The 17,936-nt window shown below is 39.1% G+C and overlaps 3 protein-coding genes across 7 annotated transcripts in view; all 3 read left to right on the plus strand.

The window, feature by feature from the left end:
- The first annotated feature begins 89 nt into the window (after nt 1-89).
- lsg1 (large 60S subunit nuclear export GTPase 1) lies at nt 90-5,310 on the plus strand. The gene is made up of 14 exons (XM_008406859.2): nt 90-470; nt 642-768; nt 884-1,004; nt 1,085-1,171; nt 1,349-1,435; nt 1,953-2,013; nt 2,252-2,428; nt 2,523-2,870; nt 2,987-3,088; nt 3,169-3,312; nt 3,388-3,511; nt 3,603-3,682; nt 4,440-4,613; nt 4,709-5,310. The coding sequence occupies exons 1-14, from the start codon at nt 372-374 to the stop codon at nt 4,886-4,888; spliced, it is 1,911 nt and encodes a 636-aa protein (XP_008405081.1). The 5' UTR covers nt 90-371; the 3' UTR covers nt 4,889-5,310.
- Nucleotides 5,311-5,538: 228 nt separating this feature from the next.
- Nucleotides 5,539-13,857, plus strand: tmem44 (transmembrane protein 44). Of its 3 annotated transcripts, none has more exons than XM_008406855.2 (10): nt 5,541-5,942; nt 6,023-6,149; nt 6,222-6,312; nt 6,557-6,738; nt 7,199-7,285; nt 7,366-7,536; nt 7,672-7,827; nt 8,209-8,298; nt 8,406-8,552; nt 13,608-13,857. In XM_008406855.2, exons 1-10 carry the CDS (start codon nt 5,758-5,760, stop codon nt 13,791-13,793), a joined length of 1,422 nt encoding a protein of 473 aa, XP_008405077.1. In that variant the 5' UTR covers nt 5,541-5,757; the 3' UTR covers nt 13,794-13,857. The 3 variants fall into 3 exon arrangements, with proteins under 3 accessions (XP_008405080.1, XP_008405077.1, XP_008405078.1); XM_008406856.2 differs by having other exon boundaries at nt 5,546-5,942; nt 8,230-8,298; XM_008406858.2 differs by lacking the exons at nt 8,209-8,298; nt 8,406-8,552 and having other exon boundaries at nt 5,539-5,942.
- Nucleotides 13,858-16,843: 2,986 nt separating this feature from the next.
- The window catches only part of atp13a3 (ATPase 13A3), a 33,127-nt gene continuing 32,034 nt past the window's right edge, over nt 16,844-17,936 (plus strand). For all 3 annotated transcript variants that reach the window (XM_008406852.2, XM_008406853.2, XM_008406854.2), the window contains exon 1: nt 16,844-17,103. The gene's annotated coding sequence lies outside the window, so the exon portion shown is untranslated. The remainder of the gene's footprint in view (nt 17,104-17,936) is intronic.

The raw sequence follows: 17,936 nt of genomic DNA on the forward strand, positions 1-17,936 counted from the left end.
AACTATAAACATTTTAGTTCCCGTTTCTTCAGAGCACATTTAAGAGTTGGACACCTAATCGGAAAGAACCACTACCTTATTAAGTATTCCAGCGACAAAATTATGTATTAAATCATACTAAAATCTTTTAAGATGTGTATGATTTCTAATAAAATTATTTTTTAAAACGAAGTTTACGGGAAATATTTTCCGTTGCTCGGAAGTAAATACCGGAAGTGTAACACAGTTGGTTAGTTCCACTTCCACAGCCCTGGAAAACAAGGCAGTCCACATGTTTCATAGCCATTAGTGACGGAGACAGCTTATTTCCCCCCTACTTAGGTTTTGTATTTCTACGGTATTTTGCGGTGTGGACGTTTTCAGACATTGTTATGGGGAAGAAGAAAGCGGGAGGAGGAGCTGGACTCGGCAGAGCTCTGATGAAGGAGAGACTGCAAGCGAGCCGGGGAAACAAGAGGGGCGACTCATGGGTAAGACATGAGCGCAGTTAGCAGCATGTAGTGGTGGAAATAGATGTTAGACAGTTTACCATGGCTTAAAGAAAAGGCCATGGTAAACATTTCTTAGTGAGATTGATCTGGGGTTGAGCATTATGTAAGCTGTGTCAGGTTTGGAATTAAAGTTTTGTTCCACATTTCCAGCTACACACCAGTGAACTGAACGATGGCTACGACTGGGGTCGTTTGAACCTGCAGTCAGTGACGGAGCAGAGCTCCATGGATGACTTTCTCGCCACAGCTGAACTGGCAGGAACAGAGTTTGTTGCAGGTATAACACAACTCGGTTCACACATTCAGTTCTTGTCAGAGAACTGTATGTGCAAACAATATTTAAAAAATATATAAGCTTCTCTGTTTTCATTTCTTTGTTTCTGTTTTCTCAGAGAAACTCAACATTAAGTTTGTTCCAGCTGAAGCCAGAGCAGGCCTCCTGACAGCTGAGGAGAAAAGCAGGTTAAAGAAGCTGCACGAAGAAAACAAACATTTCCTTCGAATTCCTCGGCGGTAAGCTGAACATACCGGGTCCAATCTGAGTATTTGACCACATTTTGCTTTCAACAGTGTTTTGCTCTGTGTGTCTCCAGCCCTCACTGGGATGAAAGCACCACCCCAGATTTACTCCAGCAGGCAGAGAAAGACAGCTTCTTGCAGTGGAGACGAGAACTTGCTCAGTATGCAATAATTTGTTTCTAAGTAAATTGTCGTGACACTGGACTCTACATTTTTCTTTAGTAAAGAAAAATGTTAAACAACTGTATATTACGCAAAAGGTTTTGTGGACACTGAACCTTGCTATGTTTGTGTCGGACTTCCCTGGTTGTAATCTAATCTTGTGATATTTTCCAAAGACTGGAGGAGGAACAGAAGTTAATTCTTACCCCGTTTGAGAGGAACCTTGAATTCTGGCGACAGCTGTGGAGAGTCATTGAGAGAAGGTAAAATTAAGGATAGTTCATATATGAGTTCAATGAAACATACTGTTCATACTCCTTAAACTTTTTCTAATGTGTCCCACTATCTTCAGTGTATTTTATTGGGATTATATGTGAAACAAAAAGTAGACAGAATACATTGGGGCTCGGTTCCACAAAGTATTGCGGAACAGAGCCCCACTACATTTACATCTATTGAGATATGCCTCTACCAGCTTTGAGATATTTATACTTATTCTACTGAAAACTACTTTTCAGGCTACGTGCTGCATTTGATTTACTGGATTCTAGATAGAGATATCAGATGTAAACCACACTTTTTAGATTTTTATGTAGCGTCACAGTTTCTTTTTAACCTTTCAATCAAGCAGTAATTTGTGGCGCTCTGTCACACAAAAATCCCCCCCAAAATACATTGTAGTTTGTGGTTGTAACTGATGCATATTAAGAAGTATGGATACTTTTGAAAAGCATTTTTTGCTCTTTATGAAGTCAAGTTCATGGTTATGTTTTCCTTCAGTGACATCGTCGTTCAGATTGTTGATGCCAGGAATCCTCTGCTGTTCAGATGTCCTGACCTGGTGAGGCCCCATTTAATCACAAGAGATTCAGTTAGAAAGGAAACTAAACAGCTTTTCACCTGTTTGTCAAAATATTTTAGCATATATATTTTTTCTTACAATAAATAAAGTAACACAATGAAAAATGTGACCCAAAAATGAATTTGTTGAGTGTAAAAATTGAGTGCAAGATCAGAAATCTGACATCAAGGTTAGATTATGATCTTCCGGATTAAATACTCCTCTTCTTCCCCAACAGGAGCTGTATGTGAAAGAAGTGTCGCAGAATAAGGTGAATATGCTTCTCGTGAACAAGGCAGACCTTCTAACCCAGGAGCAGAGGAAAGTCTGGGCCAAGCATTTTGAACAGGAAGGCGTTAGGGCTGTTTTTTGGTCTGCTCTGGCTGAGAGTGACAGGTTGGATGCCGAAGAGAAGGTGAGGAACTATAATTGAATGCATTTTAGATAAACCTGTGGATTCATATTCCTGCTTCCTGTGAACTCTGCAGCCTGATGTGTCTTTCTCTCAGGGAATGGAAGTTGATGATCCAGAAAGTGTAGAAAGTGACCCAGAAGCAGATGAATCGCCATACAATTTGGACTTAAACGAAAGAGCATTGAAGGGAGAAGAAAAGGCGCGGGAAGGAGACGAGAGTGGTGTTGAAGAAGAGCAGCAAGACAATGTAGACGTCGATGAAGAGGACTGGCAGACCTGCTCGGAGGAGGAAGAGGACGACGCTGAAGGAGAGACTGCCGGTCCTTCGGGTGAATCCTTCCATAACTCCAGCCGACTGCTGCACAAAGATGAGCTGTTAGAGATGTTTAAAGCATCACATAATAGACCCAGGTGTAAAGAAGATGAACTGACAATAGGGCTGGTTAGTAAAACCATGAATTTCTATTTAGACATAGTCTTCATTTGATCTAATTTAGGAACTCTACAGCTTGTTCTTTAATGAGTTTGTGACATAGATTAATATTTTTGATTTGACAGGTCGGGTATCCTAACGTGGGAAAGAGCTCCACCATCAACACTATTTTACGAAACAAGAAGGTGTCTGTTTCAGCAACACCAGGACACACTAAGCACTTCCAGGTATAAATCCAATCATGGTATTACATTTAGTTCATATGCTGTAAAAAGCTTAAAGTGGGTCTATTTGTGTCTCCTGTCAGACTCTGTATGTGGAGCAAGGCCTGTGTCTCTGTGACTGCCCTGGTCTGGTGATGCCCTCGTTTGTTTCTACCAAAGCTGAGATGATCTGCTCTGGGATTTTACCCATCGACCAGATGAGGGATCATGTACCTGCAGTCTCCCTCATATCCTTTCCAGAACATTACAGATAATGTTATAGCATTGCCATCTGTGTCTTTAGTCCTTAATGGATTTGTCACATATGTCAGACAGTCCCTCGACATGTTCTAGAAGGAACGTATGGCATCAACATCATCAGACCGCGGGAAGACGAAGACCCCGACAGACCCCCCACTTCTGAGGAGCTGCTGACGGCATATGGATGTGAGACCACAACTCATTCTTTCTTTTCCTTTCCCTGTTCTAACCTTTTTTAATGGAATTTTACAGAGTTGTATCTTTTTGGTTGCTACAGATATGAGAGGTTTTATGACGTCGCACGGCCAGCCTGATCAGCCCAGATCAGCTCGGTACATCCTCAAGGATTATGTCAATGTAAGTTTTACTAACTGGGGAATTTTAGGGACTTTAATTAAAAGCACTAAAAGTAAACGAATACATTCTGTAACACATTTACCCATGCAAGTTGCAATATTGTCAAGTTTCTCTGCTACTTGTGAAATTAAAGAAATGTGGTTTATGCTTCTTCAAAATCTTATACAAGTATAACGTGGATTTGTATTAAGACCCCTGTTTACTCTGACAGCCCTAAATTAAATACTGTGCAACCAAGTGCTTTTAGAAGTCACCTAAGTACTAAATAGAACTCACTTTGTTGAATCATAGTATAAATCCAGCTATTCTGTGACATGTTTGTTTGATAATATTAGAGAATAAGATTCATGAAGACTGAAAAGCACAGCAGGCAGCTCAGCAATCAGGCCATAAGTCAATATTCAAAGTTTTGAACATCTCACAGATCACTGTTCAGTCCGTCATCTCAAAATAAAGAAAGCATAGCTCCACTGAAACTTACCATGTGATGGCTGATTACAAAAATTGACCGGCAGAGCAAGGAAATAATTTATTTGTGAATCAGCAAAGAGTCCATGGTGACCTTGGATGAGCTGCAAAGATCCACAGGTCAGGTTGGAAAGTTGAGTATCCACACACTTCACTAGTCTGTCCTTCATGGAAAAGTGGAGACATCTCATATATTTTAAAAGTTTCACTTTTTAACCAACAGGCAACAATTCTGTGTATAACAGTGATTTTCTTCTTTTAGTCTCTAAAGTTTGTTTACTCCTCACAGGGTAAGCTCCTGTTCTGCCATCCTCCTCCACACATTAATCCTGAAGACTTTCAGTCTCAGCACAGCAAATTCCAGAAGAGGGAGTTGGACAGCTTGGACATCTCCGCCGTAACAAACAGACCACAGAAAATCAAAAGGATTGAAAATGTTGTTGACAAAAACTTCTTCCATCAGGTAAAATAAGTGCAACAACTATTTGTACTCGTCACTGGTTCTGTGAAAACAACATGGGATAAAGCTCGTTGCCTTTGGTGAACTTTTCCTTTTAGGATAATGTCCGCGCACTCACCAAAGGAGTTAAGACCGTCATGGGCTACAAACCAGGCAGTGGACCAGTCGGCCCAGGCAGCTCGGAGTCGGAGGCAATGGAGGGCAAGCCCTGGAAAAAACACGGAAACAGAAACAAGAAGGAGAAACTGCGACGGGTCACAAAGCATCTGGATGGTTGATGATGATCATCTAAACTCTTTTAAACCCACATGATTTCAGATTAAATGAAATGTCTTGAAGAGCAGCTTGTATGTCATCCTAATGGACCCTGATGTAGATGGATGGATGGATGGATGCATCTGTGGCTGTGGAGAGGACTTGATCTAAGCGGTTAAATGCTCTGAACTGAAGATTGCAAAAGCTGAATTCACGATCTAAATAATGATGATTATAGGAGCTGAAGCACCAATTATTCAGAAAAAAATTATTACTTACGAACCCTTTAATTCTTTATGAAGCAGTTGACTTGCTCTGGATAGCAGCCTTTTTTACCTAGAGTGGTAATTAATGTCCCCAGGTTGAGCCCCATAAATTGGTATGATCTACTATAATATTAATGTTTTCTATGAAGAGAAGCTCTCATTAAAATGTTGTGAAAAGATGTTTGTCCTTGCTTAAAAACTTTCATCTAAACATTGGCCAGAAACTCTTCATTTTACTTCTTTCTTCTTATTTTAATGTATATTGCTTGTTGAATTAGATAACTAAACGCATTTGGAAGACTTTAATTTAGCTGGGTATGTGAAATAACATACAACTTTATTTGTAAAACAAACTTAATTTACAACTTTATTTGCAAACCAAGAAGTAAAGTGTCCAAAATGCTGATAAAGTGCAACACCATTTGCATACGTCAATACAAGTCGGGATAAATTCATCTACCCTCATTGCTTTACGGTAATTGGCTGAACACCTTAACGTGCAGGTGCGTCCCAGGTAACCAAGCCCCTCCTCAGAATAGTGCTGATCCTTCCAGTTTGCTGTTAGTTGAGCGTCTCAGTTGCATGGCTTAGTTAGTTCGCGGAATGAGCAGAAGTTTGCAGGTAAAATGGATGGAGGTGTCTCGACCGCTGAGGATGAGCTCAGAGGAAGCTCTGATCATTTCCTCACCAGCCTCCGTGCCTTTTGGCTTCACTCGGTCGCCAGCTGCGGGTCTCCAGACGCGGCCCATCTGTGCGTCTCCGCTGGTCTCGCCTTGCTTTCTGCCGTCCTATTGCTGATTTCCTCCCTCTTGTAAGTACAGCGGGGTCCCCTATCCCATTCGGAGATTTGAAGAAGCAGATCTGGCAATAAAGCCGATGTTACCGTTTCAGGACCGCGTGTCAGAAGAGTAAATTAAGAGGAGAATATTCAGAACAAACCATCGTAGTTTTCTACAGTTTTCTGGGTAACCTGTGCAGCACTGTGGGAGCAGTTCTGTCCAGGCAGCTTCACCTACAGGTAACATAGTTTTATTAATACATTTCATCCGCCGCTGCATACTTGAACCTGATGCAAATTATTTCTGTGTAGATTTCTATGGCTGCTTTTGCTGCTTTAATGGATGCTGTGCACTGTATCTTGTGCTGCCTTCCACTGTTCCTGTGTTGGAACTCCAAAACTCGTAAGTTAAGATAAAGCTCCGTCTTTTCCAAACAATATGACCTGTTCACAGTATGCAAAAAACAAAGTGCAGCATAGTAGCTCAGATGTGTAAAGTGTTGGCCTCACGCAGGGCAAACCATGTAGGCAAACCTAAAAAGGAAACTTATCAGTAAACCTCCTGATAAACACACAAATGAATAAATGGGGAATTTGTCTCCAGTCTCCCTTTAGTTAAAGAACAATTCTCCTGTGTTTTCCTGCAGAGCGGAGGCTGAGGGCGGCGAAGAGGCGCAGGAGGCAGCATTTTCTGGCTGTGGGTGTGTTGATGGTGGTTGCAGGAGGGTTCCTGAAGTCCAGAGTTGATGAACCTATAACGATTAGGTCCATCAGCGGAAGGAAGCTGCTGCACAGCTCCCTTCAAATCTCCAGCTGGAGCCCGATAATGGTGCGGTTGGTGTACAGGTTGAATACAAAAGCAAGACAAATTCTTCATAATTTTATTTATTGAACATGTTGGAAAACCACTCATTGGCTTTCTTCTGTTTTGGGCTTTAATTTATGTTGGTCTGCTCCATAAAATCCCAACTAAACACATGAAGGTTTGTGGTTGTTTAAGAAATGTCAATGAAAAACTCCAGTACAGAACTGACAGATTTGGAGAGAAGTGCCATCCTTGGTGTAATTCACGTTCTTGGTGCACAAGTGGTGTTTTTGTTGAATTATGTTTGGTATTTTTAATAGACCCAGGTAAAGCAATGGGAAACAAATTATGTATCTGATATTTTCTGCCAATCAAAAACTAAATTAATAATGTAACTTGAATTCAAAACACTGTTTCATCCTTGGAGTTGAGGAGCCTTTGATGTGAAGCTCAAATGCTAATAACTTTCCTCATAATTCCAAAGGACAGCAAAGAAATCCTTGGTTACATCCTGGGCCTGCTGGCCTCTGTCATTGCCTGGACCTCCAGGTTCCCTGCACTCTGCAGAGCAGTAAGAGACGGCACCAGAACGTCAGAGAGCCATGTTCCTAAAGCTCAGCTGCTTTCATAAGCTGTTTTTGTTTCTGTCAGAGGAGAGGACAGAACCTGACCCCGACGTTTATCGTCTCTGGATTTTTGTGCTCCGTTTCTGGTGCCCTCTACGCTGCAGCCATCCTCTTACAAGACGTCCGGTTCGGATTTCTTATCAGAGTTGTGCCTTGGCTGCTGTCATCGATTGGCTGTGTCATCCTGGACCTGCTTGTATCCTTTTTTTCACAAGCACCTGGATACCGTTTGTGATTTGTACATTTACAGAAATTACAATTATAATTGCTCCTTGTGTTAGGATTTGCATGTATGTTTTTTTAATGTTGACTTTTAACTCAGATATGACAGATTTTAGTGATCCACTGGTGCAAGATGGGAACCAGGCAAAATACAATGAAACTACCAGCAGATGTGGAGGGACTTTTAGGCATGAACACTGAACATACTGCTGTCATGAAGCAGCAGAAAAAACAGCAAAAACCTCCATCAGCAGCACAAACAAAAGTAAGTTTGTTTCATTATTTTACATTAATTAGTCTTTTTTCTTGCTGTCAGAGTTTCTTATTGATTTTTGATGTAAGGGTTATTTAGGTGAGAATAAATAAACCCCATGTTAAATGCAGTCTTAAAGAGTCATCATATTTAACTGGAAAATATACATATTTTGTCTATAAACTAGATTTACTTTCAACAATTTAGATTTTTGTAATGACTCATGAGATTAAGAACTAAACTCTCATCTTCTGTATTTTGTTGTCACTCTTACTAATTTCCTGACCAACATGGCAGCGCATTTTCTTTCAGATGTTTTGCTGTTAGAATAATTAATGTTTTGTCATGTGTCAATAATTAGTTTTTTTACACATATTGGGTTAAATGTTAAAGTTTTCGGTCTTTTCCTCAAAGACAAAGAATGCACAGAAGATGACTAAGATGGGCCAATATATGGACGTCAGTGGTCAACAAACATCTAAAGTATGTAAATAATTTATTGATCCAAACTCAAAACCATTGCAACACAGGGCTAAAAACTAAATCAACACTCCTTCTTTACTGAGGGATTTTTATTTTTATTTTCTCAGCTACTGTCCCTTAATAAAGAAGTGACGCTGTCTAAAGATGGATTAGAAGTTGGACCTCCTCACAGGATGGTGCATGTAGTGAGAGTTGATGGTCTTTGTTCCTCTGACACATCCTATAGCTCTACATCAGACAGCACTGATCTGGAGGTGGGTGGAAATTTGGATCAAAAATAACTTGTATGAACTAACCAATCAAAGCAGACAATTAAGACGTGGTTCAGGTCAGATATTTTCCCCTTTTTTTTTTTACCCTCATTGCACATTGTTGACTCAGTAATGTGCCCTGCCAAAATTAAACATGCACCTCAAACCTTTCCACATGTTATGTTGCAACCACAAACTGTATTTTGTCTGAGTCCCCCCCCCAAACTCCATGAATGACCCTGTATTTAACTTCCAACAATCTGACCCACAACAGTCTGACTAAACCCACAGCATGATGCTTTCACCACCATGTGTTCTCCATTCGATAGTGTGTCGGGTGATGTTCAGTTTTAGTCTTTTTCCCAACATAACATAGTCTTTTGCATGCACTGTAGGCCAAAAGCTTCAGTTTTGGTCTCATCTGGCCAGGACACCTTCTCCCAGGTGTTCCCCGCTTGCCTTGTAGCAAACAGGACTTCTACTACAATGAGCCTCTTCTTGACACTGTTCCTCGACTAACTTTCAATTTTATGTAAAAAAAAAAATATACATAGATTTTGAAAGCTGTGGACCTCTTTCACAGTTTAACACTTCCTTGTGTTTGTATGTCACATTAAATAAAATAAACATTGAACTTTACTGTTATGTAGCAGATGTGAAATGTTTAAGGGACATAAATATTTGCAAGTCATCATGTAAAAAAACAACACAACCATTAAAACATTAGGCAGTATAATGCAATTTTAAGAATTTACCACTAGGTGGTGACAGCTTGTGGATATTGGACATAAAGGATGTCTGCTGAAATGGATGAAAATAATAGTTGTCAGAGTGCTCGTGATTGTGTGTCACCTCAATTAAACTTTCGTGTTTAAAGTAAAACTTCACTGAGTAAAAGTTCAAACTTTGATTTTTTTTTTTTTTTTGACTAATTTATACTTCCAGATGTTACCTTCAGTGCTGCTAGATTTCTTCTGCGTCACCTTTACTGTGTTTTTGGTCACTTATTTTATTAGAAAGGGATTAGTTTAAGGGGCTCCTGAGACTAAGAGATGGTGTGTATCACTCGTGCTTTGTTTCTTTAACATGTGACTTTAGGGGAAGTAAGTCAGATGGTGATTAAAGTTTCTTGTAAGCAGACATTGGTCAGCATGTTTAAACGTGAAACTCCATGAATGTGGTGAAAAGAGCAGCGCAGGGTTTGGATTTTAACTGTGCATTGTTGACTCAGTAATGGTACTCTGTAGAGTACTTTCGTGTTTAAAGTAAAACTTCACTTTAAAGTGATGCCAAAGGGTCAACTATTGGCAACACAGCAGAAACCAGTCGTGTCTCAGATTGGCTGACTTTTATGTAATTTACTGTCTCTCTTTAAAGTACATAGAGTCTGCAAAGGAAGTGAAATTTCAAGTTTTTCATATCAGCTAGATTCCCACAAACGGTGACTCCTTTTTTTTTTTTTTTTTTTGTCCTGCTCCAGGAATATGTAGGAGTCAGTTTATTCAGAAACAAAGGCAAACTGGGTAAGCACAAACAATTGAAGGTTGATGCTTTTTGCCAAACAGGAAAAACGCAAATAACTTGAGTTTTTTAGCTTATGTCTTACTTTCAAAAATGGAGAGAGACTTAACAGTGTCCATAATATATTTGTAAGTGTGCTTAATGCATTTCTGTACACACATAGATTAATTTTCCAGTGAAGAATACTAGTGGCCTACTGCTGTAGATTCCAAGTAAATCTACTTGTTTTTAGGACAAGACTTTTAGAAGAAAATATAAAATTGTGTCTTGAAAAGAATCTTGACTGATTATTATTTAAAATGTGTGTGCATATATATATATATATATATAAATCCTTAGCTCTCTGATTAAAAAGTACTGGAAGTGCATACAGAGAGTACAGCCCGGCTTTTTAAAACTTCCTGCTGCTGGTTAAACTTAACAGAGGTGGTGTACTTGGTGACATAATGTAGAACAGGTTTCCATTCAGTTTGACTTTTCCTCACGCAAAAAAAGTGTAGAAGGAGATTGTTTAACTTCATTACAGTGCTTTCACATTAAGTCCTATTCAAAAAAAAAAAAAGTGGCGACAACGTTTTTTTATCGTTTTATAAACTGGTCTGTCGCTGCTGCCAGCAGTTTGGTATTTCTATTGTCTTGAATGTTTCATACACATTTCTGCTGAGTGCTGCGTCTTGGCGGGAGTGAGGCTGGGGGCTTCAATGATGGGTGGAATTGTTTGAGATCTACCATGTGGTCCAATTGTTCTGCTGTAATGAATCTTTGATTAAAGACCACCACTGGGCTGGGTCTGTCTGCTTAGGAAGTGGTGCAGAATGGTTGGCTTGTCTATAGGGGGCCAGTGCTACCCTCTGCTATTTTGGGAGATGTTTATGGTCTCTTGTCTGATGCCTGTTGGCTGGGAATTTAGCGGTGTGGGAACAATACTTGACCTCCCTTGTTGTAGGTGTTCACCTAATACTTTTTTTAAAAAAATTTATGAAATATAATAAAGGCCCTATTTACAGCTTGACAGACGCAGTTGAGGTTTCAGCTCATTTTCAGAGATTAATTGAAATATATTTAACCTGGAATTATGTGACCACTTTCATACAATGAGATTACATGTTATTTCCCAAATCTTTAAAAATAAAAGGAACAGAAGATTGTAAAAGCAGTCATCTCACAAGAGTTCTAATTAAACCAGCCAGCTTAGTAGAATACAAGCATTTAACTGCTTCTTTTTATAGTTTTTTTTGTGTGTAGATAATCATATTATCTAGTTCAACAATTGGAGACAAGTTGAAAAAGAGGAAATTGTATTTTGATTGTCCTACTGACATGAAATTCATTCCAGATTTTTGCAGCAACCCAAGTAATTCAGTGAATGAAATGTAAGTAAACAGGTTGGTTTTAAACTATGCATAATAAAGTGGAAACACACAAGTAGTAAATAATGTAAACATAACCACATAAAGAAAATGAGGTTTTAAGTGGAAATCAGAGAAAGTAGCTGATATTTGTTAGAGCTTAGAAAACAAGCAAGCCCTGTCGGTACCGGTAGATTTCAGCCAGGTAGTTAAATCCTAAATTGTAGTCTATGAAGAAGTTTCTGCCAGTGTATTGCACAAAAAACATCTCCTGTTGGGTAAATGCAAAGTTCTTTCTCAAGACCTTTGCAACCTTATTTTTGCAAAATATACTGACAGCAGTAGATATAGATGTACTTCTGTGTTCTAATGTTTTAGTGAACACGCTCTGAGCCATCGAGGGTTAGTGTGTTCTTTACACCCGAATCCTCGTTCAAGACACCTGGGTCAAATGATGGCTCATTAGCAGGCCTCAGCAGAACATAGTCATGCTGTGGAGGTAGTTCTGCTCTTGATAACTGACTTTGGACACCACTGAGTCATTTGCACAGATTTTGAAAAATCTGGAGTTAATGCATTATTTATTTATTTTTTTCATGAATCAATAAGTGATGTACTTAACCAGAAATTGCAACGCCTACTTTGCAAGCTTACTGCACAAGATTCCACTGTGGTGGGAAGAAAGCATGTTGAAGCTTATTGAAAATATGCAGCCATATATTTGTCGATGGAGTCCTGTAAGCCATAGACAGTAGACTGCCTGAAATATCTTGTCTTTCCCTGTGTAATATGAGACCCTTGCGAGAATAAAATATTTTTAACATAGATTAACAGCTTTTATGGATGTTTAATTTTTGGTTTGAGTTTTGAAGGAAATCATTAGTGAACAATTGTTGATTGTCTTTGCATCGCTCACCTTTTATCAAAAGAATCACCACTATTGTGACTATATTAATGTAAATACAGAAATGTGTTTTAAATAAAACATTAATTTATTTCATGATACTAAAACTTGTGATTTTGTAACTGAGAGCTTCATGACAAGTTGTCATGGCTGAGCAGCTTTGTTCAAGTCTTACCTCAGCGACTACATTGTAAAGCATTGGATTCCAAGAGCAATGAATCATGCCTTATTCTTTGGCAACCAAATGAATGAGTCTGACTTTGACTGTTGTCAGGAGAACATCACTTGCTGGAGCGCATTGTGTTGAGTGCAAATTTTGGTGAATAGGGGATTATGGTGGTCTGTTTTTCAGAAGGTTGGCTCAGCCTGAGTTCCAAGTGAAATAAACTTTTAATGATTCAACATCCTAAAACATGTTTCTTCCTCTCAGCTTTGCGGGAAAGGTTTTGGCTTGGTCATTTAAGTTCCAGAATGACTGCATGCCTGTGCAAAAAGTGATGGCCACTTTGACTTGACTGAGCAAGTTTTCCCATGTATGAAAAATGGGATGTTCCTTAATTTCATATTCATATGAAGGCAAACCAGTGAATACTTTTGGCAATGTAGGATGATGACTTTATGTATTTTTATTTTCCTTAATATACACAATACATTTTTGTCTCTTAGTGACAACCATTATGACCAACAAAATGGATATATGATGTCTTTTTAAGCAGTTTTTTATGTATATATTTCTGATATACCTAAAGAAAACATCTAATAAAATACTAAAAGAAAATCAGGCTATCGTTTTTATATAATTCATTTTCAAAAAGGGAAAGATTGAAATAATACTTAAATAATTTAATCCTTAATAAAGATTAAATAATACTTAAAAGCTCTGCATGTAGACACAACTCAGGGTTGCCTACTTGGGTTGAGTCATATTATTCCTGAATATATTTCAAACATATTCTTCTGAAAATGGGCAGATATTAGACTGGAAAAAACTGAAAAAATGCCCAGAGACCTTCAGTGAGCCTGAATAAGTATTTAACAAGACCAGTATAAAAGATTACAAGAATGTCCGTCTTACTGGGAGCAAAGTCTGAAAAACCTTCGCACCGACATGGTGCGAAATTATTCTGTTACTTGTTATGCAAGAAGATATTCTAAACTCTGCAGTGGCGTGTTATGATTGCCAAAAGGTCCAACCAAAGAACTGCAGTTACTTATTACACTGCATTTTAACTTGGAGGTACATTACATAACACAACCCTTCCCCTGTAATTCTCTGTTTTCCAGTGGGACTTTGAAGCTGCAATTGCACAGTGGAGTAAACCAGCAGCAGAACCACAGGAGGGGGACAAGTTCCCGCTCCAAGACTGGCCAACAAAACCTAAACCCTTCAGTGTCTGCATTTGCTCGATGACTGGACTCCTGCAGAAGAGTCGGTGTTCTGCAAATGAGAGCAGCTCTGCTGTGAGCTGAACTTCAGTGAAAGCACATCTGATATAACTGGCTTGGAATTATTAAAAACAAAGGCAACCATTGACGGTTTTATGATTCAGTACATGACCTGTTTTGAGATGCGATACAAACAAGTTCTGTCACTCCACAAACCTTACTGTGTTTGTTCTTGGGCCCATTCATAAACACACAGGTTCATTTTAATACATTAAAATATCCTGGAAAGGTGAACTTCAGTAATTTGATCCAAGTATCCAAATTAGAAGTATTACAAACAGAGGGATGCATTTCAACGGTCTATTTCCCTTACTTTTAATTGTGGTTTAGTGACACATTTGTAGTGGTAAATAAAGTCACCCTTGAGCTCCTGAGAACTTTAATCTTCTTTGAAGGATTACAGAGAACACCACCCCAATAAACAATATATCTCCCCCCTACCGCAGTGTAAGGTTATTGGGTCACATCCTGTATTTTGCTACTCATCCGGGTTATCAGGGCTGGGCTGGAGAAAAGAGCAGATAAGGACAAGACTGGAAGGCCAGAGCTTGTTCGTCTTCTCCATTATTCATCAGCCCTTTCTGTCTGTCTGCTGGCTCAGGGGCTTTCTAAAAGATGAGAGAACAACATGCTTGATCATTAATAACTGAGGGGACATTATTAAGAGCTGATAACTACACAATACAGAGAGCAGAGAAAAGGTAGGAACCACACAGAAACCCTCCCTGTTACATTTCCGACAATAACTTATCTGAATTAGGAAAAATAATTAATTAGACATAACAAAGTAGATGCTGAAATCAGCAGTAGATACTATTGTAACCCAACACCTCCTTCTGCTCAAAAACATGACCTAGAAGGTGAACTGGGTGAAAAATCTATATTGAGGCTTGGATGTCCATAAATAATTGAAACAATACTTTAAGACCTACTTAGGAGTTTAATAGATTTTAGTTTTTTTTCTGGGTGATTTTAGCTAGATCAAAACGTAGATTGGACCTCAAAGGAGTGAGATCCCACATCAAAATCCGTAGACATTGCTCAATCCCCGGGCCTCATCTCTGAGATGGGGCTAAAGCAAAAAACAAAATGTGCGTCGCACGCAAAAAAAAAGGTGGAATTCTGTTTGGAAAAAATGGAGAAGGATCTGGATTAACACATTCAAAGGACCAGCGGGGAACAGGCCTCTCTGTTTTTCTTGGCCCGTGCGTCACTGTTCATCCAACTGAGGAGGACGTGGAAGATGCAGAGCTCATTTGAGCCTGGCAGACACTTTTTGTTCACCTTGCATGTTGGCTGGAGGGGAGGAGGACGGCGTTGGGAAGATGTTCATAACTCACACCATTCCTGGAAAAAAATCTACTCAGAGCAAATCAGAAACGAAGCACTCATGAATCAATACTTAGCTGTTGCTGAATAATGCAGCCTGCAGAGTTATATAATGGTGAGTTGCTTTAAGACTTTGGTCAGAAACGCTGAAGATCAAAATGTGTTGCAAAGTTAAATAGTGACTCTGGAAGATTTGTATTTAAAATGTCTCTGGCCTTGATCCCTTATGTAAGAATTTATGTTATTTTATGTTCAGCAATCACAAAACAACATGTAAAGGTCTGAAAAAGTGGGTGCGTTTGTATTTCACTCCCTTTAGTCTCATATGTGTAGAAAGAATTAATTGCATTCAATTAGCTTCAGAAATCACCTTCTAATTAAAGAATGTCCACTTGTGTGTATTTTAGTCTAAAAAGTCCTGTGAAGGACTTAGAGGCTTGCCAGAGAATGATGGACATTTTCTAACAAGTGGCATCGAACTGGGGAATGGCCAAGAGGACGATATTAACTCTGGAGGAGCTGCAGATCTCCGTCTGAGGTCTAAGAATCTGTTGACAGGGCAAGTTGTGGGCTACAAATTTGACTTTTATGGAAGAGTGGCAATCCTTTGTTGAAAGAAAGCATGTGAAGTTGTGTTTAAAGTTTGTCACAAGCAATGTAGGAAACACAGCAAACATTTGGAAGTGGATGCCTTGGACAGATTAGACCAAAATTGAACATTTTGCCTCCTTGCAAAATGGCATGTAGTGTGGTGGAGAACTAGCAGTGTACTCTGAACACGTGACCACCATGAAACATGGTAGTGGTAGCATCATGAATGTAAAGCAATCATTTAGAAGGACTGAATAAAGAGAAACACCTCTTTTTATTTATGAAAAATCTTTAAAAGCCTTTTAGATGATACCAAGATCATGTAAGCAGGTAAAAAAGAAAAAAGAAAAGCCAAAACACTGTTTTTCTGTGATATTTGTTTGTGTTAAACATGTTGATGTTTAACATTAACATCCCCATCATGCTTTATGGTTGGTTTTCTTTAGCACATCCTTAAAAGTGAGTTAGAGTTTGTGAGAAGCTGGAAGGAGCGCAATACAGACCAAGAAAGAAAATCTACTGAAAGACTTAGTTGAGGACCACTTTCCAGCAAGACCAGACCATGTATTGCTGCTAGATGTGCAACATTCAGATCAAAGCATAATCCATGTGTTAGAATGGACCAGTCAAAGTTCCTTCAGAAATCCTTACCAATCCTTCCAATTAAAATGTAATAATTACAGAACTATTTTACCAAGAAGAATGAGGAAAAAGTTCAGTCTCTAGATGTGCAAAGCTAGTAGACTTACCCCAAAAGAGGTGCAGCGGTAACAGCAGGAAAGGGTAGAAAAAAACCCAAATACACGCCACACTTTTCAGATCTTTATTTGTAAAACGTTTGAAAACCACAAATCCTTCATACACTTTACAGTTCTTCATTTTAATGCATTGATTCTAGCTGATCTACACATAAAACGAGGAGCGTGACAAAATAAAAAGACAATCTAAATTTTATTGCTTTTTTTGCGCATGCTTGTATTAGATTCGCAAATAAAGCTTCGTTTATTTCAACAACAATGTCACGCATGATTTTCGACAGTCCTTCTTATCCAGTACTGTAACGCATGTTACAGTGAGTGAATGATCCCCCTGTTTTGACTGTACTAATATTTACTTTCGGCCGCTGATTGTGTGGTTATGCGTGATGTCAGGATATGTCACTTCCTGCAGTCACACAGCCAGTTCAGTCCAGTTCGCCGCTTCTGTAGTAAAGAGCTTGGATCTGTCTGAGAGCTGTCAACACACGGCGCGGCGTCTATCTTCCTCCACTCCGGCTGGCTCTCTGCTGCTGTGGAAACATTCTTCTATTAAACTCGGACCGCTTCACGTTTCAGCAACGGTTTCCTCCAGATAACAGAGACTCTCCTCTCACTATGACACGAAGGTGATCTTCAGAGTTTCCAGGTGGTTCTGGGTGAGTGCGTTAATCTGAAATATGTTCGCGGGTCGCCTTCTGCATTACCACCATGTGTTATTTTCTCCGAAGCGCAGCTAGGGCTAAAGCGGCAATGTTAGCTCAGCGATGCGTGTTCAGGTGTCTGTCTCATCCCCTTGGTTTGGCTGATGAACAGCATGTGTTACTGAAACGGTGTTTCGATTATGAGAGAATGAGACTGAGAAGTAGGAGAAGCATGGAAGACGCATGGACCAAGAAGAGGGCTAACATCTTAGCTTGGCTAGCATTAGCCAGCTAGCTCGGTGTCTTCCAGTTCAGTGACTCTCAAAGTTGATATCAGGACCCCAATGTTGGCCATGAAACACCAAGTTGAGGTCTTGAAATCTCCGCAAATTTAATGTGACGGATAAAACGCTAATATGTGAGCTTATTTTTGTTTTATAAATGTCATTAGGTATTTTAGTAAACAACTTAAAAGAACTGTAAAGCTTCTGAATGTTAATAACAACATGTAAATTGGTTAAAATGAAGAAAATTACAGCCGTTCTGAAACTAGGGAATTTCTGATGATTTCAGTCTTCTTTTTAAAATTGTTCTACAAATTTGTGACCCAAATTAGAATATTAGGCTAGTTTACTGCCGGTTTTCTTTTAGAGATATAATGCTCTGGATAAATACTTAGCAGCTTTCTTAATATCAAAACGCTTCTGAAGGATGTAAAATATCAGTGAGTAGGATAAATATTAATCAGTTCAATTTTAATACTTGAAAAGGAAAATATAGGTAATGGGTTGCTTTTGACATGGACATCAGCTTTTTCTGGTGTCAGAAATATATTTGCTGACACATTT

The sequence above is a fragment of the Poecilia reticulata genome, linkage group LG4 (genome assembly GCF_000633615.1).
Source record: "Poecilia reticulata strain Guanapo linkage group LG4, Guppy_female_1.0+MT, whole genome shotgun sequence".
Classification (NCBI taxonomy): Eukaryota; Metazoa; Chordata; class Actinopteri; order Cyprinodontiformes; family Poeciliidae; genus Poecilia; species Poecilia reticulata.

Excerpts from the sequence above, each read along its gene's own strand:
- lsg1 (XM_008406859.2), top strand. The coding sequence starts at position 372 with ATGGGGAAGAAGAAAGCGGGAGGAGGAGCTGGACTCGGCAGAGCTCTG. Across the intron at positions 1,436-1,952 it reads TGGAGAGTCATTGAGAGAAG|TGACATCGTCGTTCAGATTG; the intron begins GTAAAATTAAGG and ends GTTTTCCTTCAG. Across the intron at positions 3,683-4,439 it reads TCCTCAAGGATTATGTCAAT|GGTAAGCTCCTGTTCTGCCA; the intron begins GTAAGTTTTACT and ends TACTCCTCACAG.
- tmem44 (XM_008406855.2), top strand. The coding sequence starts at position 5,758 with ATGGATGGAGGTGTCTCGACCGCTGAGGATGAGCTCAGAGGAAGCTCT. Across the intron at positions 5,943-6,022 it reads TTGCTGATTTCCTCCCTCTT|GACCGCGTGTCAGAAGAGTA; the intron begins GTAAGTACAGCG and ends TTACCGTTTCAG. Across the intron at positions 7,828-8,208 it reads CATCAGCAGCACAAACAAAA|TTTTCGGTCTTTTCCTCAAA; the intron begins GTAAGTTTGTTT and ends TAAATGTTAAAG.